General features: G+C 39.0%; 1 protein-coding gene across 6 annotated transcripts in view; it reads left to right on the plus strand.

Annotated features, from left to right (window-relative positions):
* The window catches only part of ADAM23 (ADAM metallopeptidase domain 23), a 270,352-nt gene extending 245,667 nt beyond the window's left edge, over positions 1 to 24,685 (plus strand). For 2 of the 6 annotated variants that reach the window (XM_084643107.1, XM_084643110.1), the window contains 2 exons: positions 10,686 to 10,776; positions 21,280 to 24,685. In XM_084643107.1, the coding sequence (XP_084499233.1) occupies positions 10,686 to 10,776; positions 21,280 to 21,328 (140 nt within the window). In that variant the 3' untranslated portion in view covers positions 21,329 to 24,685. Of the gene's footprint in view, positions 1 to 2,637; positions 2,729 to 10,685; positions 10,777 to 14,394; positions 14,450 to 21,279 lie in introns of all 6 variants that reach the window. The other 4 variants (XM_084643111.1, XM_084643108.1, XR_014713559.1 and 1 more) reach the window with 4 other exon arrangements.
* Positions 24,686 to 26,213: the final 1,528 nt, after the last annotated feature.

Genomic DNA, 26,213 nt, shown 5'->3' on the forward strand with positions numbered 1-26,213 from the left:
ATGGCCTCTAAGCACCTCAGATCCTGGGGAGCCACAGGGAAAGGAAAATGAAACGTTATTCTGTGCCAGCCTATGTGGTGATGGCTAGTTCTTTGCCATGTAAATATCCCTCTCTGAGGAGAGTGCAAGTACAGAATGGGAGCTAATGTTTGGAGCAGCATTAACCCCTGCCCAAATATCTGCCAGGCTCAGAGAAGAGCATACCATGGAGTGGGGTGCACTGTTCCCTCCATCCTCACTCCTAGGACTCCAGTACTATGAATTTGGAGTACAGTGCTTACACAAAATTGGAAAATCCTCAGGGAGACAAGCCAGCACCACGCCAAGAAGCTCTAGGTATGACAATATCATATACTTTTGAGTTCTGTCATTCCCACTGTGAGAAATGCCAGCACCAAATAAATAAGCCCCCTTCCACTGCCCCTGATTTCTCATTTACATTTTATGGTTACCCAAAAGAATCAAGGTTAAAAAATTTATACCAGGTGCATGATACCTCAGTTGTATACGTTTGCTTTGGACTGAAATTTGGCAAGTTATATTCTTGGCCTTGGAGCCAATGTTGTTAATTTTTTTTCCAGAATAGCTACATATTAACTTTAAAAACAGCAGAAGTTTGCTTGCTTTAAAAGAATTGTCTCTGCTTGAACAAATTAAAAAATAGTTTGTTCTTTAGAAGAACTGATTTTGGTAAACAATTAATCCAGAATCAAGAGGACTGCTTATAGAGTAAGTTACGAGTATGGATGGAAGAATCAGGCTTACGTGTTTCTCAGCAGGATAAAAAAAATCTGCCAAGATATCCTAATCCCTTTGAAGTAGTTGGGTTTGTACTTTGCATTCCAATACGCATTTTGGAAGAAAAATGTGTAATTCAGTGTTGTTTTGATCAGTTGGGTAAAGCTACACCCATTCAAGAATTCTTTTGAATGCCCTCAGATGTGTTATTTCTCTCTTCAACCTTTTTCTCGGGGTGGGGGGTGTGAGTGTGATGGGGGAGAGAGAGCACGAAATTCAAACCTAGCTGTGCTAAGAATTAAACCTTTAGAGCAGGGGTGGGCAAAATATGGCCTGTGGATCGGATCCGGCCCATCTAACATTTCTGTCCGGCCCACCATGACTAACATTTCTGTACGGCCTCCTCTGCCCCCTCGCGATCTCTGAGTCTGGGCCGCTAAAAGTCCCGTGGCGCAGCAGGGTGCTCAGGCAAGCTGCCTGCCTGCCTGCCGTGGCCCCACGCCACTCCTGAAAGCAGACAGCTGCTGCTGGAACGTCTCTGTGTGCCTTTGGCAGGGGTGGGGGGGGCGACTCTGCACGCTTCCCCTGCCCCCAGCACCGTTCTCACAGCTCCCATTGGCCAGAAACCAAGGGGCATGCAGAGATGTGCGTTAGACTTGCGGGAGCAGCGTGGGGCTGTGGCAGCCTGCCTAAGCCCTGCTGTGTACCGGCCTATGGTAAGCGCCTCCCGGCCAGAGCCTGCACCTCGCACCCCCTCCCACACTCCAACCCCCTGCCCCAGGTCAGAACCCACTCCCAGACCCCTCACCCGCTCCTGCAGTCCAATCCCTTGCCCCCCCCCCTGCACCCAAACTCCCTCAGAGAGCCCTCACCCTCTCCTGCACCCCAACACTCTGTACCAGCCCGGAGCTCCCTGCTGCACCCAAACTCCCTCCCAGACTCCGTACCTCCTCCATTAATATAGTAGAAATGTGCGGCCCGTGACAATTTACCAAAATTTGTGGAGTGGCCCCCTGCAAAAATTATTGCCCACCCCGATTTAGAGGGTCTCTATAAGCATGATTCTCCACTGCCTTGCCCTCTGTGTAATCATTTACACCTATTTTAAACACTACTGTACAGATTTGGTGATATTTTACACCTCATTTGCAGTCACTTTGCACAGGTTTAAATGATTACACAGAGGACAAGGCAGTGGAAAATCAGGCCTATTTTATCTACAGCAGTGCTTTTCAACCTTTTTTTCATTTGTGGACCCCTAAAAAATTTCAAATGGAGGTGCAGACACCTTTGGAAATCTTAAGACGTAAGTCTGTGGACCCCTGGGGTCTGCAGACCACAGGCTGAAAACCACTGAAAAAGAGTTAATTGCAGTTACTCAGTGTTTAAAAAATTTTGGGAGTACTTCAGTCTTTTGTAAGCAACTCTATACAATGTAATAAGTCAACAATGGTCATCTTTAACTGTTTAGTTTAATGACCTGGATACAGTATGTTTCTGGTGATAGATGAAAGTTTTCTTATTGGTGATCAAATTGTATCTGTTTACATTTTAAATAAATTGTAGGTTTATAGTACATAAGCTGAGGATATTCTATTTTAAATAAAAATGTGATGTAATCACAGGTTATGAAACCTTACTTAGTTTCAAAATTTTCAGTAAAACTTATCAAAGTAATGTTTGTAAGCAGTCAAGAAAAGCCAAATATAGCCTCAACTATTTCCGTATATTAAAAACTATAGTATTTGTGTGGAGAGATTTATTAGGAGGTTTGAACTGTTACACAATCAATGGATTACAAAGTAAAATATCCCTGTGAGGTGCTATTTTATTTTTCATTTCAGACATATACAGTATGTGATCATTTCCTTAAAAATCTTCCCTTTTCCCTCCGCACAGTGAGCATGGCCACTAACAGGCTAATAGGTGCAGTGGCAGGGACCATTCTGGCTCTGGGGGTGATTTTTGGAGGCACAGGGTGGGGAATAGAGTAAGCATTTTTCTTAGTTTAAGAGTTTTATGTTTGGTGCCTAGTGTGTGAGGTACGCACCTGAGCCCTCTGTGTACTATCCCATTAGCTTTGTGTCATGTGGTGACCGTATTCGTCATGTGATTTGAATGTGTCCGTGTCATGTGATTTGCTCATGCAGTGTTGAACCCTCTCCTGTCTGGGACAATGTGGGGCATAAAACAATAAGTTTGTGAATTTTTACATCATCACAATTAATACAATTGTCTAAATGTTTCATTGCTCCAAATTATAAAAAGAATGAAAAAATAGTAATTTGAAGATCGTGATTATCTATTTTTGCAAAATGTAATCTAACAGAACAAGATGGATCATTTGATATAATTCACTTTTTTTTTTAATTTCAATTAATGGGGCATTCATTCTAACAGTGGGTCATAAAATTCAGTTAAGAAAAAGAAAAAAACTGAGTTGAAATTATAGTATATATAGACAGCTTTCCAACAAAGTTTCTGAATGTTCTGTTAGTAAGATTTTCAGTTACCTCAGGGCAGTACATTATATAAAGTTTGAGCAACAAATATTGTATTGTCTTTTATAATTTAGGGAAGTTGAAATCTGAGGGATTAGCACACTAGTTGCCTCTAAATTTTAACAATGGGGTATTTACACAATGTATATGGTTATGATAATCTTGGAGTAAATTCCTTTAATTCTGCATTCATGGAATACACTGCAAACTGTGGAATAAACTGCCATTATTTTGATCTTTTGACCTTTTTCATCAGCATTCTGCCCACTAATTTAACTCCACACAGACTTCATCTAAGATTTCAATCCTATCAAAGTGTTTCCCCTACAGGAATAGTGTGTGTTATGTAATTACAGACTGTATCAGAATGCATACACACAATAAGGGTGAATTAAGTTTGCCTGGCAACCTGAATTCTGGCATTTCTTAACTTCTCAGTGCTTGACTCTGCAACCTTAACATTCTTTTAACATAGTTTTTTGTTTAACATAATTTTATAAAACAAACTATATTATGTGGAATCATAATGATCACCAGTTAGTATCCTCAGCAAGGTATGGTTTATTAGATCCACAATACTGACCTCTGTCACTTGAGCTAACAGCAGTAGAAGGTTGTTATCCCCGATCTGGACCACCCACTAGAGTGGGATGAGACACACATTTTGCCAGTGGGTCTCACTGCTATTTACTGACAGTAAAAGACTGTAGAGATGCAGGAATCCAGGGTTCAGTTCCAGATTCTGAATGAGCATGAGATTTTATAATTGCAAACCATTCTACCCTTGCATCCATCATCCAGGGAACTATAGACATGTCAGCCTCACCTCAGTCCCTGGAAAAATCATGGAGCAGGTTCTCTCAGACATCTTTGCTCCTATCAACCCCTACATCCCAGCTCCTGCCCCGCTTCTAATCAACACCTCTGTTCCTACTTCCCATCTCTCTGCTCAAGCCCCAGCTCCTGCCCACGTCTGCTCCAGTCCACAGCCACTCACCCAGGCTCCTGCTCCTCCTTCTCTGCTCCTCTCCCCCCACCTCACCCTATGCCCCTATCAGCTCTCTTTCCAGTCTCTCTCCTCCTATCCGTCCCTCCTTTCTTGGCTCTCCGCAACCCCATTCCTTCCCACTGTCTGGTTCATGCAGCACCCTTTGCTTTTGCATCAGACATCTTAGCTTCCTCCTCCTCCTTGTGTAGGCACCAGGAACAGGGGCATTGAAAGCACAAGAGAGTTGGTTTTCCTGCTCTGAGTTCCTGTGCCTAGTGCCACAGTGGCCTCTGGCTGCTCACAGCAACAATTGCAGGGAAAGTCCTGCTGAGCCCCTGAAGTCCAGGGCTTGAACATGCAGAATTTAGCTGCCAAACTTTCAACAATTCTCTTCAGAGCATGTGCAAACTGATATTTTTCAGAGGCACATCTCTGACACCAGGGCAATTCTGCTGCCAAATATGAAGCCGCCCTCCAAGTATGGTGGTGCTAGAGCTTTTCAATTAAATGATTGTAGGAATTTTTTTAACTTGAACACAACATAGTATTTTCCCGTAATCTCATTCTCAGAAAGAACAGAACTGTTTTATCTGAAACTTTCCAAAAAAATTCAGCTTGAGAGAGGTGTCTGACACTGAAAATTTTAGCATGAACATTTACGTTTGGCAAAATTATAAGCAACTGAAAACAGGATCTTATAATGAAAAGTTTCAGGCAACCTTAACTAAAGGCAGCACTACCAACTCTGCCTATAAAAGAATCATGGAAGATATGGGTTGGAAGAGACCTCAGGAGGTCATCTAGTCCAACCCCCTGCTCAAAGCAGGACCAACCCCCAACTAAATCATCCCAGCCAGGGCTTTGTCAAGCCAGGCCTTAAAAACCTCTAAGGATGGAGATTCCACCACCTCCCTAGGTAACGCATTCCAGTGCTTCACTACCCTCCTGGTGAAATAGTTTTTCCTAATATCCAATCTAGATCTCCCCCACTGCTCCTTGTTCTATCATCTGCCACCACTGAGAACAGCCGAGCTCTGTCGTCTTTGGAACCCCCCTTCAGGTAGTGGAAGGCTGCTATCAAATCCCCCCTCACTCTTCTCTTCTGCAGACTAAACAATCCCAGTTCCCTCAGCCTCTCCTCGTAAGTCATGTGCCCCAGTCCCCTAATCATTTTCGCTGCCCTCCGCTGGACTCTCTCCAATTTGTCCACATCCTTTCTGTAGTGGAGGGCCAAAAACTGGATGCAATACTCCAGATGTGGCCGCACCAGTGCCAAATAGAAGGGAATAATCACTTCCCACGATCTGCTGGCAAGTCTCCTACTAATGCAGCCCAATATGCAGTTAGCTTTCTTGGCAACAAGGGCACACTGTTGACTCATATCCAGCTTCTCATCCACTGTAATCCCCAGGTCATTTTCTGCAAAACTGCTGCTTAGCCCGTCAGTCCCCAGCCTGTAGCAGTGCATGGGATTCTTCCATCCTAAGTGCAGGACTCTGCACTTGTCCTTGTTGAACCTCATCAGATTTCTTTTAGCCCAGTCCTCCAATTTGTCCAGGTCACTCTGGACCCTATCCCCACCCTCCAGGTATCTACCTCTCCCCCTAGCTTAGTGTCATCTGTGAACTTGCTGAAGGTGCAATGCATCCCATCATCCAAATAATTAATGAAGATGTTGAACAAAACTGGCCCCTGAACAGACCCTGGGACACTCCGCTTGATACTGGCTGCCAACTAGACATCGAGCCATTGATCACTACCTGATGATCTAGCCAGCTTTCTATCCACCTTGTAGTACATTCATCCAATCCATATTTTTTTAACTTGCTGGCAAGAATACTGTGGGAGACCGTATTAAAAGCTGTGCTTAAGTCAAGATATTATCACGTCCACGGCCTTCCCCATATCAACAGAGCCAGTTATCTCATCATAGAAGGCAATCAGGTTGGTCGGGCATGACTTGCTCTTGGTGAATCCATTTTGACTGTTCCTGATCACCTTCCTCTCCTCCAAGGCTTCAAAATGGATTCCTTGAGAACCTGCTCCATGATTTTTCCAGGGACTGAGGTGAGGCTGACCCATTTGTAGTTCCCCGGATCCTCCTCCTTCCCTTTTTTAAAGATGGGCACTATATATATATATATATATATATATATATATATATATATATATGTGCTTTTTCCAATTGTCTGGGACTGCCCCTGCTCACCGTGAGTTTTCAAAGATAACGGCCAATGGCTCTGCAATCACATCAGCCAACTCCCTCAGCACCCTCGGATGCATTAGATCCAGCCCCATGGACTTTTGCTTGTCCATCTTTTAAATAGTCTTTAACCTGTTCTTTCACCACTGAGGGTTGACCAGTGCAGCAGTCAGGGAGCTGACCTTGTCTGTGAAGACTGAGGCAAAAAAAGCATCAAGTAGTTCAGCTTTTTCCACATCCTCTGTCACTAGGTTGCCTCCCCCATTCAGTAAGGATCCCACACTTTCCCTGATCACCTTCTTGTTGCTAGATTGGACCAATCTAGAACTGTAATTATTAATATTTTCAGTAATAGATATACAGGGACATTAATTTTAGTTGCTCTCTTCAATAGGATCATCCTTTTGATCCAAAGCTGTTTGAAGTCAGTGGGATTCTTTCCACTCATAAAAAGTACCTGTAGACAGCATGGTGGCAAATACATGGAGTTGGCAGATCAACAGTAATAATAGATCTGACAGAATTCATCCACCACAATTTTTATTTCTCTCCACCAGGCAGAATAGAAAATGCCTCCGAAATACTATAGTTAATAAAATCTCTTATTTTAAATTTGCATTTTATTCCATGTTAATCCAGTGACTATAGAAATTATATGGCTGAAATCTATTGGCTGTTGTTTCCTCTATAAATGGTACTTTTTATCATTCATTAAAGTAATGAACCAACGTCTAGTGGTCTTTAGATTAGCAGCTAAATCATGGCATATTGATAAAAATATAAATTTTCTATGTATTTATTTGTTTGATAAAATGTAATGTGTATTTTTAAAAAAAAGACAAGGTAAACATTAAAATATAAAAATACGCAATTTTCATGGTATTTAAAATTATCTTACAAAATATGTTCAATCTATTGTAACATATTCTTTAAAAATTGTTTTCCAATATATGTCTCTGATCTTTTTATAAATTTCCAAACCGGTACTAGTTACCTGGAGAATTCTCTGGTAAACAAATTAATCTTTACCTTTTGTTGTTGTTGTTCTGTGTTTGTACAGTGCCTAGCATACTGGTGGCCTGGTCGGTGACTGGGGCTCCTAGGCACTATGGAATAATAATTATTATTATTATTATAATTCTTTAAGCAGAAGGAATCACACACTATGTCTCTCCATTGAAGACTCAAGTGAAATCCTGGACCACTGAAGTCAATGGCAAAATTCCCATTGAGTTCCATGGGGCAGGATTTCACCCTGAGTGTAATCCATAGGCATTTTCAGTTTCTATGTCTGATAGATTTAGCAAAAAGAGGAATTAATCTGTATGAATAAGAGTTGTCACTCCAAATCTATTGACTAGCTGTATTTACTTTGATTCCACATGAAAAAGAGTAGTTTTAGCCAGAATCTTTTTAACAAGGGCCTCAACTATCTACTGCTATGTTATTTTACCATTTTTAAGGCTGTTGGCACAAGTGCTTGGTTTTCAAATTATTTTCTGTGCTAAAAGAAAAGATGCCCTTCCCTAGTTATGACAATTACAATTGGGTCAGTCCCCAAACAGGTGATTTGTATCAGGACTTTCTGGTATTCACCACAGTTATAGTAATTTTAAAGGGTTTTCCATATTTTCTAAATCTAATTTTAATTTAATTGTCTAATTTTATTTAAATGCATCCGCTTGGTGATGAATTTATTCACAGTAACAGTAATTCCATTGCTTTCTTTCCTTAAGTCCAAGCCTACCGTTGAATTGTTAACATGCACTAAATTTTTCTAAGTATATGTGAAACATTTTATCAAACATATAATAAACACATGGAAAATTGTTTTTTCTGTACACGTAGACATATTTCAGATATCCTGAAATGGCCATATCTGGACTTCTGTTTCTAAATTACAAATATGTCACTATCAGATAAATGTACTACTGCAGTGTTTCTGTGGAAAAATGACTTCCTGAGGCCAGGCTGAAAAATAATTTCTGTGGATTTCCCAAAGCTTCTGAAATGCTGTGTAAATCAGTTACTTGCTGCATTTGCAAAACCTCTAAAAACATTATGCTTGCATTAAATCCAAATCCATCTACCAAAAAAAAAGAAAAAAAGATAGAAGTTTTGCTTTAGGTCAGGCAAAGATGAAAAATCATAAAGTTCTCTAGTACTTGAGGAAAAATCTCTTAATTGGAAATAGAATGCCCATGTACCAGCATTTGTTTATCCTCCAACATGCTCAATGTTATTGATTTGTAGCTAAGTCTGACTATGAAAGGTAAGTTCAGTAAGATGCATTTTCCATTAGTAGAAATTGTACATTTGATTATTATTGTTATGTTTGTGCACTGCTCATATCTGTTAAGTTAGATTCTTATTAATATCCCTGAATACTTGGTGGTGTCTAGACAGGAAGTATTTTTAAAAAGGGATATATTAATTAATTTTAGACTGCTTTCATATAATTTTTGGGGCCATAGTCTGCCCCCCTCATCTGTGGTGAGTACCCATAAGTAGTTCCATTTGAAGTAAATGAGACTATGATAAGACTAAGGCACTACTCGACATAAGTAGCTGCAGAATCTGAGCCACCGTTTTTAAAGATGACAAGAAAATAATTTTATAAGCTCGGTATGTTAATTCAGAAAGCTAAATCATGAATGATCTGCAGCATGGTATGTATCCTGTTTAATCCCCAAATCGTGCATTGACACGAGCTAATAAAACATATGATGGATACAGAATGATTCTTTCTTTGCACTGTTTGTTGCGAATAAAAGCTGGTGAGCTTGCTTTTTATTCAGTCTGAACTGATATCTAAAATAAAACCCAAGGAAACAAGCTATGTAATGTATTGTTCAAAAACGGGTCACTGTGATGAATTTTAAAATGTAGGATACTCTCTCACTGTTGTGTCGGGGACTGGGCAGTATTATAAGGTATCTGTGACACTGAACGAGCCCCTGAGCTCCTTCAGCTATTCCAGCTACCCCTCTCTGTTTTTCTTCTCCCATCTTTTCTTGATGCTCCTCTTTTCCTCCTTGTATCTCCCTGACAGTATTCCAAACACCTTGTAATACCAAAACCAGAGCTGTGCTACTTAGAATAGCAAAATGGCCATTGCAGTGGGGGAGCTCTCACTTTGGATTATTTTTTTCATTAGTAGTATTTTTGAAAGGCTAATAATGGGCATTTAAATATTTATGTTCAATTATAAGGTGTGTGATATGCAAAAGAATTGTTGTATTAGATTTTACTTTGCCTTGGACTTAGAGACAGTAGATTTACATCAGAGAGGGCCTGATAGCGGAGAATATTGTGGTCTGGAATTAATTTGAGCAAACATAGATCTATTTTGTATTTTCTTTTCTTCCTCCTCTCCCCCAGGCAAATAAAGCACTTTATGTAAGAAATTCATAATTGATCCTCAAGTGCTTTCTTGCCTTTTTAGAGAAAATTACACCAAATGGATTTTATGCCACCTTTTTTCCTTCCCTTTTTCCCTGCCCCACTTCATTGTTCAGTGGCTGCTTGAGGATGACGAAGAGATGCATTGATGTTTGGAATGCTTCAGTGGGAATGCAGCTTTTATTTCAATTACAGAATCTTTATTATTTTTTATTTGAATCATACCCTTTTACTCCACCACCCTTTCTGCCGAACTCTCCGTAGTTAGTAAACTTAAAGTTGACATAACCATAGGGACTATGAGGTGCTGTGTGCCTCCTGAAAAGTGCTATCAGATCAAATTGAAATAAGTGGGATTTGCGGGTACTCAGCACCTTACAAGATCAGAGCTATATGAAAAGCAGAATGGATGGGCTTTTTGGTTTTTCATTTGCCCTCGGAGTGAAATAAGTAGGCATTAAGTACAACATTCATGTTTTATTACCCCTTGAATGCTATTTTTAAAAAAATTTAAGACTTTATTTAATTTTAAAAATATCTGAATTTTCTGAACTGATGGTTCATATACTATGTGTTTATTGGAATAGTTAAGCCAGAGAATGAAGTGAATGACCGTGTTGTTAATTTCTGAGATAGGTAAAAATCTAGTATTAGAAAGGAGGCATAGCACAGTGAGAGACATTACAATAGCTTTGTTTATTCATTCTATTAATGAAAAGCAAGTGGAGCCCTTTGAAAATGTTTAGAGACATCATGTAGGTTGTTTGTTTTCCTAAATTGCTTGATTACGTTTCCTTGTCATGAATGAAGTGGTTGGTTCTTATGTCTTTCTTCCCGTAATCCTTTATCGCAGGTCCTAGTGCCACCAATCTTATAATAGGTTCCATCGCTGGTGCCATCCTGGTAGCAGCTATTGTCCTTGGGGGGACAGGATGGGGCTTTAAGTAAGCAATGCCGCATGTCTTCTCTTCAGTGGCTATGGCATTTCTATTTTCTGCTTACATCACTAAGTTTTGAGTTCCTGCTACAAGACTCAAAGTGAAAATACTGCTTCAAATAGTTACACTTGCACTGAAAAAGAGGTGAAATGTAAAAAACCACAGATGTCACCAGGGTGCAAAGTTGGAGAACAGTAGTATACGTGGATTAACCTTCATAAGATTATGGAAAACAACTCCAAAAGTGAAAAAAGAAATACTTTACTTCTCATGAACAAGGTCTAGCCATCTCCCTATATCAATATTATTTTGGCATGCTTTGCAGAGAATGAAATATAGTGGTAGGAAATCTAAAGGCATGTATTTTTCAAAATGTAAACACTGAAGTTGTGCACAGCAATGCTTGAAAGCTGATACAAGGCTGCTCTGTGTCTAACCAAGATATGAAGTGTATACTATACAATTTGTTCTGAGTTTTTTGACAAAGTGTCTTTCTGTCAAAAATGCTGATTCATTGAAACAGAAACGTTTCATGGGAAATGGGCAGTATTGAGAAATTTTCCATTTTGAGGAGGATGTTTGACATTTTCAAAATGAAAAGGTCTATTTAGAAATTTAAGTTAATTTATAGTCTAAAAAGATAGAAAACAAAACATTTCAAAATTATTGAAACAAAAGTTTTAATTAACTTAAACTGATTTTTTTTTCTGCAGATTATCAGTTCATAAAAATTTTCAAGATTTTGACTTTTCGTTCATAATTTACAGAATCTCGGAATTTTTTCTGAGACAGGAAAACTGATTCCTGCCCAGCTCTAGTATATTACCATTGATTGACATACAACATATATTGAGCCAAGTTCATTCCAGGTGTAACTTCCATTAACCAAAATGGAGTTATATTTTGATGAATTTGGACTATTATATGCTTTTCCTTGTAATGTCAATTACATACATCTTGTCCATATCAAACTCGCACGCTAGGTCTAAATTTGGAACTCGTGTAAGTCGGCAAAGCTCCACTGACTTCTGTGGAGATAGGTTGATTTACACCAACTGATGATCTGGCCCCAGATGTTTAGCACCACCAAGTGTGGGAGTAACACTCCCCAATGTCCCCTGTCCTCAAATCTTGGTAGGTTAAAAAAATCAGTTTACTTTTAAAACCTATTAATTTGTCATGTAAATGCTACACATTTATATTCCATTGGGGCAAGTCTTGTCTCCATCTCTGTGGAGGCAAAGGATTCTTTTTAAGCATTGTGGTTGTCAGGATTGTAGAGTCCAGTTCCATGGGAGCAGTTTATGTGCTGTTGGACAGGGTAAGGCTAGGTAATAGCCAGGCTGGAGTGCAAAAAGGCTACTCCTACTCCAGTTTACTATTTGACAGAGGCAGAGCGGAAGCAACCTGAATGAAGAATACATCCCCACTTTTGCCATTGTACACAAATGTTCAGTCAGGTTATTCCGGCTGGGAACATGATGCAAGCAATAAACCCTAAAGTTCTTAAATAGTTTTTTGTATTTATTGATTTTATATTTTTTAAAAACCACTTCAGATCAGCTATAATAAGAACCAAAAATCTAGGTTAAATATCATTGCTTTGCATGCTCAAATAGTACAAGGGAGGTGATAGCAAATCTGTGTAAAAAAAAATTATTTTCCTAATCTCTCATTCACAGTTTCCTCAGGAGTGGTATATGACACCCACTAGAATTACGGTGGTATGATAGCTGCTCAAAACTAAATGAAATTAAAAAGGAAGAAAAGGGTAGTTAAAAATGCTTGATTTTGTCCATGCTTTAGACATGAGCAAAAAAGAATCCCAGTTGCCTTTTTATAATTAGTATATTAGAGTTTAAAAACAAATTCTGCCCTCATTGTTTCTTGTGCTGCCTATTAATGTCAATAGCTTTGGATAAGTGTGAGGGCAGAATTTGGCCCCAAATTAATGTCTTCTTTGTAAGATAGTCTTAATGATGACCTGTATTTGTTCATCAGATTTTCTCACAAAACCATTTCTGACATTGACAGTTCCACACATTTAAAGATGGAAGAATGTGATTCTTTGTTACTTATGACATTCAGTGCATGGGTTAAAAGCAAAACAATAGTTGAGGTATGTATTTTGGAGTATACAGCTACTGGTCGGATTTACACCCCTTTGCATGAAGACTCGCCATTGAAATAATTGGGTCTTCTGCAAGCAGAGAGACTGCAAGATTGCTTATAATGTATAAAGGCCTAGTCTGTGAAATATTAATTACGGTTCACAACCTTTTGTTGCATATTGTGTTATTTTGATGTACTTTGCATCTTATATAGCACAGGTTCTATTAGATGCAAAATTATAAAAGAAAAGAAGTCATAAAAAGTATACATTTAAGAAGCTGTATACATGTAAGAAGCTGTCTACATTAACATAGCATGTACATAATAGAGAAATATGTAATTTAGAGAACTTATTTTAATTATAGTATTGTTAATTCCGTTCAGGAACTTGAGCCAAATTCTGCACTCCTTCTTTGAGCAAATGTTCAATTAAGGACTGTAGAATTTGTACCTTTGTAAGCCTACACATACAAGTAATGTTAAGTCTGTCCTTCCCTCCACTTGTGGACTATTTTCCTGGGAATTAACGCACTGGGAGTTACATGATTGAATAACCTATGCATGAATGACAGCATACGCCTCTAGGTCTGTATTTGGCAGTTAGACACATGCCATTCCCAGTGAAGTAAATGGCAGCCATGTACATATATCCACGTGCAGATGTTGGTGCTCAGCCCTAAAAATATGTATTTTGGGATGCATCTCCAGTAAAAAATTGTTTAAAATGTTGTTGTGTTCCAGGGCATATCCTTTTAAATGTAGACCTACAAACTCCTTTAAAGATTGATCTTGTGGGATAGTGGCTTCTGGATACTAGTATGGTAAATCTGGATTCCGGAAAGCATCCTTGTCCAGGACAGCACTTGAGCATATGCTTAACATACTTGCTTAAAACAGTTAAGTGCTGACCTGGATGGGGTGAAGAAGTTTCACACTTAAGTGCATTCCTGAATCAGGACTTTAAATGGTCCAATTCTAGCTTAAATAAAACAATATTAATTGCTTTTCTTGGTATTGTCAACATATATAGATATATTTTGCCCAGCACAAAACTAACCTGCTCCCCATCACTTAAGTCACCGATAGAAATGTTCCACTTTGCATCCTGCATGTCCTCCTGTCATACAAAAATATAAAACTATTTGGTATCCCTGTATGTATGAGTACATTCTCATATTGAAAATATCAGGAGTTCAATATTTTAAAAAGAGCAAGATATAAATATTTATTCTGTAGCAGAACCTCAAATACAATGGCCTGGCCTAGCTCACAGCTTGAAGTGCATGTTTTTGGGGGGGGAATTGAAAAGGCTTTTTCACTTGTATGTGGAAGAAGGCTAGCACAATGTAGGGCCTCTCACACTTTGCTTCCAGATTTTTTTTTGTAGGATGTTCAAGACTAATAGCGTGGGTTTTAATTTTCCTTTTAAGCAAGTGATGTTTCAGTCTTTAGTAATGTGAGAAAAAGTAGCCAATACTTTACAAACTAGGAGATGTGATTTTTGTTCCACAGGTTATCAGGTGTTCACACGCACATACAGTACTGTGGTGTCAAGTCCAAATCAAACGTAAGCTGCAATTAAGCAAATTTTGTTCATGAACTTAGTGGGTCAGTTTGGTATAAATTAGCAAAACAAACTAGAATTTATTTTTAGACATTTTCTGGAAAGATATGGATAAAAATAGGAATGAAAAGTTGTTGTGATCAAGTCTCAGTAAAATGTTCGGTGCACATAGATCTTAAGGAACATATTTAGTCAATTTGAGTTAAATGTTGCTAGTGAACACTCTGTTAGGAACTATATTTTGTTTCACAGAAGACCTTGTTTATATTTTGATGAAGTAGTCATTGTTTTTTTGTACTGCAGTAGTGTTTAGGGGCCCCTCTCTTGGGTCAGAGCTGCACTGTTCTAGGCACTATGCAAACACATAACATGTATTGATGGTGAAATTCACATAATGGCAGTGGATCCATGGACTGCCCTTCAAACATTACAATGTTTCATTAAGGACTAAAGTGGATGCGGAATGAGGGGTTAGTTAATGTGGACAGTCTTGTGTGGGCCCTCTGAATTTCATCTTTAGGCTCAGTTTCCAGTTCTTTTTAATATAGAATTACTTGACAAGTGGTGAATGTATACATGTGTAGTTTTGCTAGAATAATGAATTCAGTTGCTTTTTTAAATGCTGGTTTGATAGTTTGTTACCTTTTGAAAGGGGGTACTTGGTAAATAACAATATAAAGTAGTAGTACTGGTAAGGGCTAAATTTTAAAAAAATGTGGGAAGTTTCTTTTGAGACTGCATAATAGCCCTCTGAATGGGGAATAGACCAGTAGGGGAGGTTCTGTGGTAGGTAAAAATGTATAGGCACAGTATTATTCCCAGGACTAGCTGCTAAGAACCAGAGCTTTCCTGCCCCGTGGAGGATTACTGGGTGGCCAAATATTTACCCAATCCTTAAACTTCTGCATAAAGGCAGCTTTAGGAATTTAAATTGAGCCAAATCCTGTACCCTGTTGATACCGGAAAGTCAAAAATGATCAGCAATGCTATATTTCTGTTGTGGTGTAGGGCAATACAGTAGAGAGCCTGTGCAGTGAGATTCTGAAACCTTGTGTATGCTTCCTACAGGAACTACGTACCAGCTCTCTGGTTTGTCAGTAACATCTATTTTTCCCTCCACTCTGCATTTCCTTGCAAAGTGTTTGCAGTGGGTCCATGAGCAGCATGAATCCACCTGCTCAAAATCAAATCTACTACTGTTCCTCATGCCAACAGATGGCAGAAGGCTAGCTAAGCAGGTGCCCTAGACTCAATCTCCGTTTTGAAGCTGATGATCCCATCCCCCAGCTTTGTTGTTTTAATTTGCAATTTCACATAGCAACAGCCTGGTTACCGTGGGTTTGCTCACTTTTTCAAGATCTGGTGTGGGGAAACTTTACAGAAACATTACTGATTTGAAGGGACTGTGCAGTCATTGGAGTAACCCTTATTTTTTTTTGGCAAGAGTTTGTGTTTCTATGAACATGGAGGAAGGCACCAACTTACAAGAACATAATGTACTGCAATAGCAACACTAGTAATTAGTTGCTACTAAAATAGGCAGTGTGTTTGTGCATTCGTTGCTGTGATCTTCTCAGAACACTTATAAGCAAGGAGGAGACAAATAGGTTACATAAAAACTGTAATAAAAGACTGGGGTAGCAGTGGATTTATTTTGTATATTTATTTTTGCAAAGAATAAACTATGCTGTCAAAAGGGTTAAAAGCAACTGTCCTAAATGGAATGTAGGTGATTATTGCTTTGCACTGTGGCTTGTTATCGTCATGCTATGAGTATTTTATTTTTAACAGAAGTAATAGTTGTGTTTTTCTTGGATTCACACCTAATGGAGACTGAGTTTTTATTACTGTGAATTATTGAAACTGGGATTAAATGTAAAAAAAAAGTTAATGACGTGTTAGAGTTCCCTGGCTAAAACAGCACCAAAAACAACAGGCAATGCAGAAGTTAAGGTGGTGGCCTCAGCATCATTCTCTGTAGCGTGACCCTTCCCCCGAGGGCTCATTTCCTCTTCCTCACATTGGTGTCTACTGCACTAGTGAAGGCACCCACGCTGTTCTTCCTCCTCCTCTGGCCAATGAGCATGTGTGGGTCTGCAGCCTTGAAGAAGAGCCAATGCTTATACGGGCTGGAGGAGGAAATAGGGAGCCCTAAACAGCAGCCTCTTGTGGAGTGGAAGGGAAGTGGTCTTAGTGCTTCTGCGTTTTGCTGCTGAGGAAGAATGAGCAGAAGAGGCCAAGAGGGAGTCCAAAAGAGCAGCCGTTGCTAGCATACAGGGAGCATATCCTGAAACAGCAGTGAAGCCAGGTGAGGTTCTAGGGGTATGTCTATACAGCATTTGGATCGAGCCTCCCAGCCTCAGTCGACAGACTCAGGCTAGCAGGGCTTGTGCTAGTCCTGTAAAAATAGCTGCATAGCCAGCATTTTAAAGTTGCTACTCAGATTGGAGCTCGGGCTCCGAAGCCTAGGCAAGGGGGTCAAACCTGGCTGGGAGGCTCACTCCAAGATGCTGTGTAGAGATACCCTATTGGCCAGAGAGGGGTGGCTGCTGTTCAGTATCTCAGAACAACTATTCCCAGAGGTAGGTGAGCCAGCCAGCAGGGAAAGACCACACTCCTGTCAATCCTAGCCAGGCCTGTCTCCTACCTCCTCAAGATAGGGCCCAGGATATCTACCCTCCTGTGGTAGGCCAAATTCTGCACTCAGATGCACGAATTTCTGTTTTCAGTGGAATCCATATGCAATCATTTGGGGGAAGAATGTGACTGAGTTTGTGTTTAGTTCTGGGGAACTAAACATTTAACAAGGCATTGCTAAAACTAATGATCTTGCAACATTTCCATTTTAAACCTCAGTTTTAAGTATTTTACAACTGAGCTATAAAAATGATTTGCACTTTGATATACATCTTTTCTGCTAGTAATTTGTTTTATAATCAGAAGCTGCGTTTTGCATTTTTGAAGTTACAAAAATATAGCATAGTAGTCTTAGATGTAATTGGATGTTAATGGTGCCTTTAGTCCATTATATGAACTGAGCTTTTTGGGTATATCTATATCTATTTGTGTGTGTGTGTGTCTTTTTAAATATTAAGGGCTAACAGATGCTTTGAAGCCACAGCCTGCAATAGGGGCCAGTGCAAAGCCGCACTGCCACATTGGAAGCTCCTGAGGCTTCCTGGGACAAAGCCCAGCCTCTGCAATATCCTTTAACACAGTGGTTCCCAAACTTTAACAACATGTGAACCCCTTTCACTAAAACGTCAAGTCTCGCAAACCCCCTCCTAAAAATGAATATTTCAAGGGATTTTCTCCTTTATCTGAGTATAAATTATAAAAGCAGTGATCTTGGAAATATAAAAATTGTTTTTATGACATGCTTATTACACAATATTTATTTTATTTATCATTACAGTATTTTTATTACATTATGAAAACGGCAATACTCTTCCAAGATCTCACTTTCATAGCTTGTATCACTTTGAATAAGCCTGTTATAAGACAAGGCTCCTATGTTTCAGCAAGGAGTATCAGATGTGAAACAGCATGAAGGGATTTAAGAAGCCAACTCAAATCGTTCCTCCTACACAAGCATTCAGGTCTTGAGCAGTCCAGGCAAACAACGCTCGTTACAACAAAGCTTAGACTTGTTCTTCCTAATAATTTTAAAAACAAGGCTAGTTGCCTATTTAATTTTAAAAACAGCAAAAAATATCCACCTCCCTTTCCATTTCTTATAAGGAGTCTTGAAGTTTAAATCTCCTCAGTGTGATAGATATGCTTGCTTTGATCTGCTTAGCTCTTGGAAGTCCAGGGGCTCTGGGGTCCCTAGGGACAGCTCTGTCCGCCATTAGGGAATTTTTTCCTGAGAAGCCCCTGTAACATTTTGCGAACCCCCAGGAGTTCACAAACCCCACTGCACAGTATGTGGCATGTGCCGCTCTACCCTGACCGCACAGAAGGCCCATTCTGCTGAATAGTATGTGGGAGGAGCATGACTCTTTTGGGGAGTGTAGCATTCCTGTGTGCGCTAACCTGATAGCCTTGTGTGCTCTGACTGCAAGGATTGCATTTGTGCCCAGCCCTGCACTTGGTGTAGGGGTGAGGGAAACAATTATACAGCCAGGTGGGGATCTTGATATAGCAGGGTAGAGGGTTCAGCTGACTCTTCTGACCAGTGTTCATCAGGAAGATTTATACAACGTGATTTTTTTAGCAGTGCTTGGAGCTTAGCTATAATGGAGGATTAGCAGAATAGTGTAGGAAATGCATTATGATAAATTGCTACACTCTACTTGGCCTATGAATAAATGGGGATCCTTCAGTAGTAATATTTTTAGTTTCCTCACTTCTAGTTATGATTTTCGGGGGGGGGGGGGAACGGACCAAGATTTGTTCATAGTGGTTAGAGCATGTGACTCTGTCAGGAGGCCTGAATTCTTCTCTCAGTTCTGCCACTGGCTTATTGTATAAGCTTGGGTGAGATAATGTTATCCACCTTAGTTAAGCACTTTGAGATATTCAGATAAGTATTACATAAAAGCAAGGTGTTATTTCTTACCAAATAATTAATATGCAAAACTGACTTACTGAATATCAAGAATAGTGTATTTCAAAAACAGTTTTGTGTACTTATTTTGAATGTCACATTTAGATCCCTACACCCTTAGTTTTCAGGCATGACAACTTCGTCAGTCTCTGATGTTATGGAGAAAACAGTTGTTACTAATGATTGACCAGAGGAAACATAACATTTTGATGTAACATATTAAGGAAATACTGAAAAAGAAGAAAGGCATTAGCAGACTTAATTTTTTACCTTTGGAAGAATGTATTTTCATTTAATGAACTGTAGGGCATGATCAAAATGAGATTTGTGGCTTTGAAATAGACCCTAGAAGACATTTGATATGATGTGGGCTGTGTTACAATTCCACAACAGTTTGGCGGCAGTTCCAAAGTGCGTCCATTGCTGCTCAGAGACGGTACTAGCAGGATTGTGCTGCTCAGGAGTACTACTTTAGCAAGGGGTCAGTTGGAAAGACCTGGGGGGTTATATTGAGAGGCTAGCAAAACATGTTCCCACTGTAACTTCATACTAAATATCACAGAGCCCACTCATCAATTTAATAGAAAAACTTCAGGCAACACATTCGACTTTAGTATAGGCTTTTAGTGGTTTGTCCCCTTAAAAATAACAGGAATGCAAACATTTTCCAGAATATTCCTTTAAATTTGGAGCTTAATGGATGGTTAAATCATCTGAATTTTTCACATGTATTAGTGATCTGATTTTTTAGATTTGTTTTAAAGGTAAATAACTGTTAGTTAGTGCGGTTTGAATTTCAGTATGCCGTGTAACATATATAGACAGTCATTTAAAGCACTCCTTTTCATACACCATAGAAAAATAGAGAAACTGGCAGAGAGAGTAAGTCCAGACAAGTTTTGATTCAGATTTAAAGTCAAATATTATTCAGACTTCCTACTTACAATTCTACATGTGACTAGAAAAACGGTATCCATTCATATCAGATCGACTCAGAGGGTATGAATGCTACAGAGATTTCTGGGTTGATATATCTAAATAGTGCAGTCAGTTTGAGTCACAATGAGGATTAGTACAACACCTTTCTATAAAAAGGGGAAAAAATGAAATTTTAAAAGCCTGTAACTCTTACGCTGCATGCTTTAATAACAAGCATAGTCAGGCAAGCACTGGCACAAGATCAAAGGCTGCCAGGTTCTCTGAAAGGACTGTCCTGGATAATTTTTCTTTTTGCACTGATTCCTAAGTCACCTGTACAACTTAGGAAAGGCTTGGCTTTCAGCTTAAACATTACAGCAATGGTGGTATTGGGAGAGCGCAGTCAAAAAGGAAATTTGTGTATATAATTTTGAATTCCTGTTCTGTGTCTTTTGCATGACAATTTGGTGGCGGTAGTGGTGCACATGCCCAATGTTAAGACTAAATGCATGAGCCCCTTGCTTGATGCCCCACATAAAGCCAGATTATGGGGAGGTTGCACCCAACTTGTGCTGTTGCCTTGTAATGTCTTGCTGTTTATTGATATAGGGTATCAATATCGTAGGAGACTGGACTTTAGTATAAAAGCTAAATTGTAATGGCATAATTAAAAGTCTCTGTCCATTCTCCTTCGACTGCAGTGTCTCAGTATCTGCTATATTTTGTACCTTATTGGAGATTCAAAGTGCATTGTCCATAGTATGGTAAAGGCTCACAGACACACTAAGATAGCTTGGTCCACTATAAAATTATCTGTGGATTCAGGGTAGCCAATCAAAGATGGATACCTAAGGGAGCATGGCCACCTCATTTGTGGAAGATCTGTGTTTTGGCGATTAATGAGCACCTGTTATAAACAGCCAGATACTCTTAAAATGCAAAAAGGCAATTTTGCATTTGAAATGTGACTGTTTTGAATGGTTCCAAATGATGTACAAATGCTGTCCTGACTTAATAGACATGTCAGACGGTCTGAAAAACTTCCCATCTAAATAGGACTGACTGCCACTTGCAGTACTGCAAATAAATAAATAAATAAAAAGTTAGTTATATACACTATATAGATTTAACACATGCAATTTTAAACTTCATAGAGACAGCAGGAATTGATACCGTAATACAGTGTGTCCAAACCCTCTCAAGGTCAAATATTACAGTTACCTCACTGTACGGTTAGTTTGTGAGACTACCTCAAAGTGAGCTTATTACTTTACTATGGTGTTAGCACTGCTTCTCTCCCATTATGCCTAACTAATGTTTTATGTTTTTCCTCCTCATCTCATATCCTTTTGACGCACACTGGAAGAAATGTCAAAAAGAGAAGGTACGATCCAAATCAACAAGGTCCTATCTGAAGGAACTTTCCTGGAAAAGCTTCTTCTTGCACTACTGGATTCTGGGTGTGGAGTCTTTGCTGTCACTGTGCAGGAACTCAGTCAATAAAGAAGAACATTAGAAATGGTAATGACTAAAGTTGGGTTGCTGGGGATGGAGTGAAGGAACACTGTCTTTTTTGGAGATAAGTTCAAATACTCCCGTCCTTTCATCTTTCTCTAAAAAAAAAAAAAAAAAAAAGACCGTGAAGGACAACTGTTTATTTTTTTGTTTTTGTTTTTCCAAAGAAAGAAAGAAGGGGGCAAACCAACCAAGTGCAATAAGAGAACTGTTTCAAAATAGTAAAATAGAAGATTTTTTTCCCCTAGCCTGCTGGCACTAACTTGAGTTTGCATGACTTTTTTTTTCATATTAAATGACAAATTCCAGTGGCATGAGCAGCTAATTTTGGAAAGGGTAAACTGCATGGCATATATACAACAAACAAACAAGCTCGCAAGCCAGCCCGCACAAGATCTGCACCCAAATATATACAGAGAAGAAAACAACAAAAAACAGAATGCAGAGGTGGTGATATTAGGCTCTTATGAAATCTTCTTCCACCAGTGCAGTGCATTCTTTCTCTCTGGAGAGAAAGCTCCCTATTCTGTGGATTCATTGTCCCTGTTCTTTTATCTCCTGGACTAACATTCCTTTGGGCATGGGAGCTATTGTTTTTGAGCAGTGATAATATATAATTCTTCTATAGAAAAAAAATGTATATATGGAAATAAGAGATTGACATATAATTTTCACGTATCTTTATTGAAGGATTTCCTTAGAAAGGTTCTATTCTCTGTGTAAATCTATTTTTGGTGGTTTAATTTTGCTCCCCTTTTAATCTTTCTAGCATGTTGTTTAGCGGGTGTTCTGGGCTTGCTCAAAAAAGGCAGCTGTAGCATGCAGATCCAGGGAGTTCTGGCACCAAACAGGTGTGATCTAAAGTTTGTATGCTTGAAACCAAAAAACAAACCATATTAAAATGTGTAAATGCATATGTATTTAATAAGTCTCTTTTGAATTACTTTTTTGGCTGTCATGCAGATTTTCTGTATATAATATAAGAAAATTGACACCATCTCAAATTAATCACGAAAGTGCCAAGTTCATATCTTTTTAATTTTAACAACTATTTCCTTTATCTAGCTTTTTCAAGTGAAAGGAAAACAAGCTTAAATAAGCCTTAAAATATTCACAAAATGCTGAAAGCTTGAAACAAGCTAAGGCTTTCCCTTTTAGTCCATTTTCCCACCCATTCTCCTCTCTCCCTTCCTCACAAGCTTGCAACGATGATCCAAACATCCGAGTCACTCTGAGTTTCCCTCTTTAGTACCTATCACCTTTCAAAGTACAATCTGGGGAGATACTACTTCTGCTATGGATGATTACTGTCGCTCTTAGGGTTTGTTCAGATTTCACTTCCGAGGGTTGGCACATTAATGATATTACTTGTATGTTCACACATGGGGCACAGTCCAGTCCACTGACAAAGTGGAAGGGCTCCCATTAACTTTAACAGGCATTGGACTTGGGCCTTGGTGAACTGGGCAAAGAAAAGCTTTAGAGCCTGTTCATAATTCTACTTACTCTGGTTTTACACTAGTAACTTGACAGGATTCAATGGAATTACCTCTTATTTATATTAGTATAAATGAGAGGGAGTTAGTCCTATAACTCGAACTCCATTTAGGTCTTATATTTCATTTTCCTTGTTCAAATGTTGAGTCAGTTTCTGGATTTAGCTTTAAAAGTAACTGATGGAAATACTAGGAAAAAATTAGGGTTGCAATTACTATAATTTTTTTTTTTGCTTTACTTTGTTCAATAAAACATTTTTGCCTCCAAACATATTTCAAACTCTTTCAGATTGGATATTGTCAGAGAAGTCTTTCCCATGAAAACTATATTGTTTTGCAGACAATATAGTTATTTGTCAAATGATGTTTTAGATAACATGATTTTGTTAAAGCTACCACTGTTACTGCATTATGAGTAAGAGGTGCTACACTTAGGTAGTCTGTGTTGTTATAGATCTACTCCATATTGTGATAACAGGGCTATTTACAGCATTATTTCAACATTATCTGACTTCAGGGCCGGAGTTTTGGTTGTATTAATGTTTGATGACAATGAATACTTGTAATTTTGAGGGGAACTCAAAGTACTTGCGTTGTAGTATTGCCCACTGGTACTTTGTTGCTTATTTCCACTTCGCTACTGCATATGGAAGATATAATTACTCTCTGGCAGGTACTAAACTGCACATTTTGGTTCTACTGCAGAATCAATATGGTAACTACAGTAGAAATGCCACTGTGGTTACAAAACCAATTAGGTGTCTAATGTAACTACCTGTATAATAAAACTTTGATGATAAGCATTTCACAAATAACATTGTAAATGTGCGATGTGATGATTTTAATCAGACCACAGTGGTCCCCAAATATTATGTACATATGGTAAGTGTTGGTGTAACTTTTTGTTACACTAGCAATTTCATAGGAAATACGATTTCTTGACTGAATTTACGCTCCACTGTTTAGCTGTGTGCGTGTATGTGTAAAACACACAAGCATTATGCTCTGTATGTACAGGATGTAAATGACATCACATAACTCACAAAAGTGGATTGTAAAAATCTTTTCTGTGGTACTAGTTATGTAGTCTTAACCATTTAGCTAGATATTGTTGATTTTCTAAGCCATTCATTTGCCACATTTAGTATTGTACACATGCTACTTATGTTAATTTATCATAACAAGTGTCACAATTTAATATTAATAGAGTAAACGTTAAGCAATGACGAGTCCCCATTTCACCCACTATATTTTTGTTCCACTATATGATTCATCTTGACAAGAAAATGTATGGTAACTATACAGCTCTTACTGGTATGCTGCATGATCCCACTGAACTGACCTAATCCTTTTATAAGAGAGCTCTATGAGGCAAATTAAATATACTGTAGGTGCATGTTAAAAAATAAATTACATAGAACTAGAGTTTTATAAAGTTTTCTTTACTATGCAAAGATGGGTATTGCACAAACAAAATTTAAAGACAAATGTCTGAAGAACTTTACAGAGTAATACTTGAATTTATTTTTGTTTGAAAGCCTGTCAACCATGTTTTATATTCATTGTTGCTTCCACTATTAATCTTCCTTTTTTAAAATGATTTGTAAATATTTTTAAGTGCACAATATGATGTTATGAGCCAGTTTTTGTTTGGAGTTAATGCTCATTCATATCTTGTTGGCTGCTGATGAATGGAAATTTAATAGTCATTGTTCTGCAACTCTTAGTAAAATGAGTATTAAAAACATCATGAACATGGAATGTTGTAGCTTTGTTCCGATCATTTTTCTTCTTTATTATGTATGCTTATTTTATTAAATTCCCATGTTCAGAATGTCACCAAGCTTGCAGGAACAATCCGAAGCCTCAGTGAGAATGTCTGATTATAGATTCTGACCAAGAGTCATCCAACCTTAAATGCTGAAAGATTTTTTCTAATTATTAGTTTCAGGTGAGATCTTTGCTTTTAAAATGTACATACTTTCCCCATCAGAAGAAAAAACTGGGTGAGTGGGATCAGTAGAGATGCCAGTTCTAATCTCCTGCCCGGTGGTCTCTGTTTTATAATCAAAAAGAGCGAAAACCCCATGAGTCTTACACTTGTTCCCCCATGGAACTCCCATTTGAATCAGTGGGAGTTACAATGCTTCCGCATTCTGAATTAGTTTGAAAATAAGATATTACCCTGACTTATTTTGCTACCAAGTCTTTAATACAGAGCCGGAACTAAATGAAGCATTGATGTATTTGTAAAGAGGGATACAATGTTGGTCTATTGTGTATGAAAATTTACAATATTTTTGCTTTCAAGGAGTGAAATCTTATGTAAGTACCATAAAAGCCAATATAATAAATTAGTGAATATGAATGAATTTCTGCCCTTGTTTATACAAGTGCAACTCCAGTGTAATCAGTGGAATTGCATGCTTACAACAGCATGACAGTTGGCCCTCTTATTGATATAATAATATAACAGCATAGGAAATATTAGATGTATGACAGTAGTGTAAGAAGCTGAATGTCCTTACTAATTTCTTCAGTCCTTCATGGGAGAAGAGCATGGTTTTGTCTTAATGCTTCACAAATTGTAAAAATCAAATTTCTCATGCGAACAGTATATGGGTAAAATTTCCAAAGCTGCGGAAAGTGACAAAGGAGCCTAGGTCCCATTGAAAGTCAATAGTTTTTCACATGCATGTAGAAGTCAGTGGAACATAAGAGTTTCTCCTGGGGTAATTCTGCACCACTGCACATGCGCAGAATTCCTGTGCTGTGCAGAATTTTGTTTTTTCCCCATAGAAAATACATTCTGCTGGAAAGATGCTGCAGTTATGTCTTTTGCTCACAAGGGGCCGCTATGGTACCAGAACAGAGATCAGCCGCTCCTGGGACAGCCCCAGCTGTGGATAGGGAACAAAAGAGGCTGCCTTCCTCACAGCATCCTGCCCGTGAGGCCAGGTCAGGAGGCACGGGATATGGAGGGGACAGACTGGGGTGGGGGATGAATGGAAGTGGGGGTGTAGTGACATATGGGGTAAGGGGTGCAGACACACCTGGGGATGGGGCTGAGGGGGCTGAGTAGGAGTACAGATACACATGGGAATAGGGGAGGGGGTGAAGGGCCACGTGGCTGGAAGTGGGGTGGCTGAGTGAGGGTGCAGGGATACATGGGGATGGGAGGGAGAGGGTGGCTGAGTGGGGGTGAAAGGACACATGGGGTTGTGGGGTGCAGTGACGGATGTGCCTGACTGAATGAGAGCGGCTAGGGATCAACCAGGGTCTGCATGGT

Source organism: Lepidochelys olivacea (genome assembly GCF_965140295.1).
Source record: "Lepidochelys olivacea isolate rLepOli2 genome assembly, chromosome: 11".
Lineage (NCBI taxonomy): Eukaryota > Metazoa > Chordata > Testudines > Cheloniidae > Lepidochelys > Lepidochelys olivacea.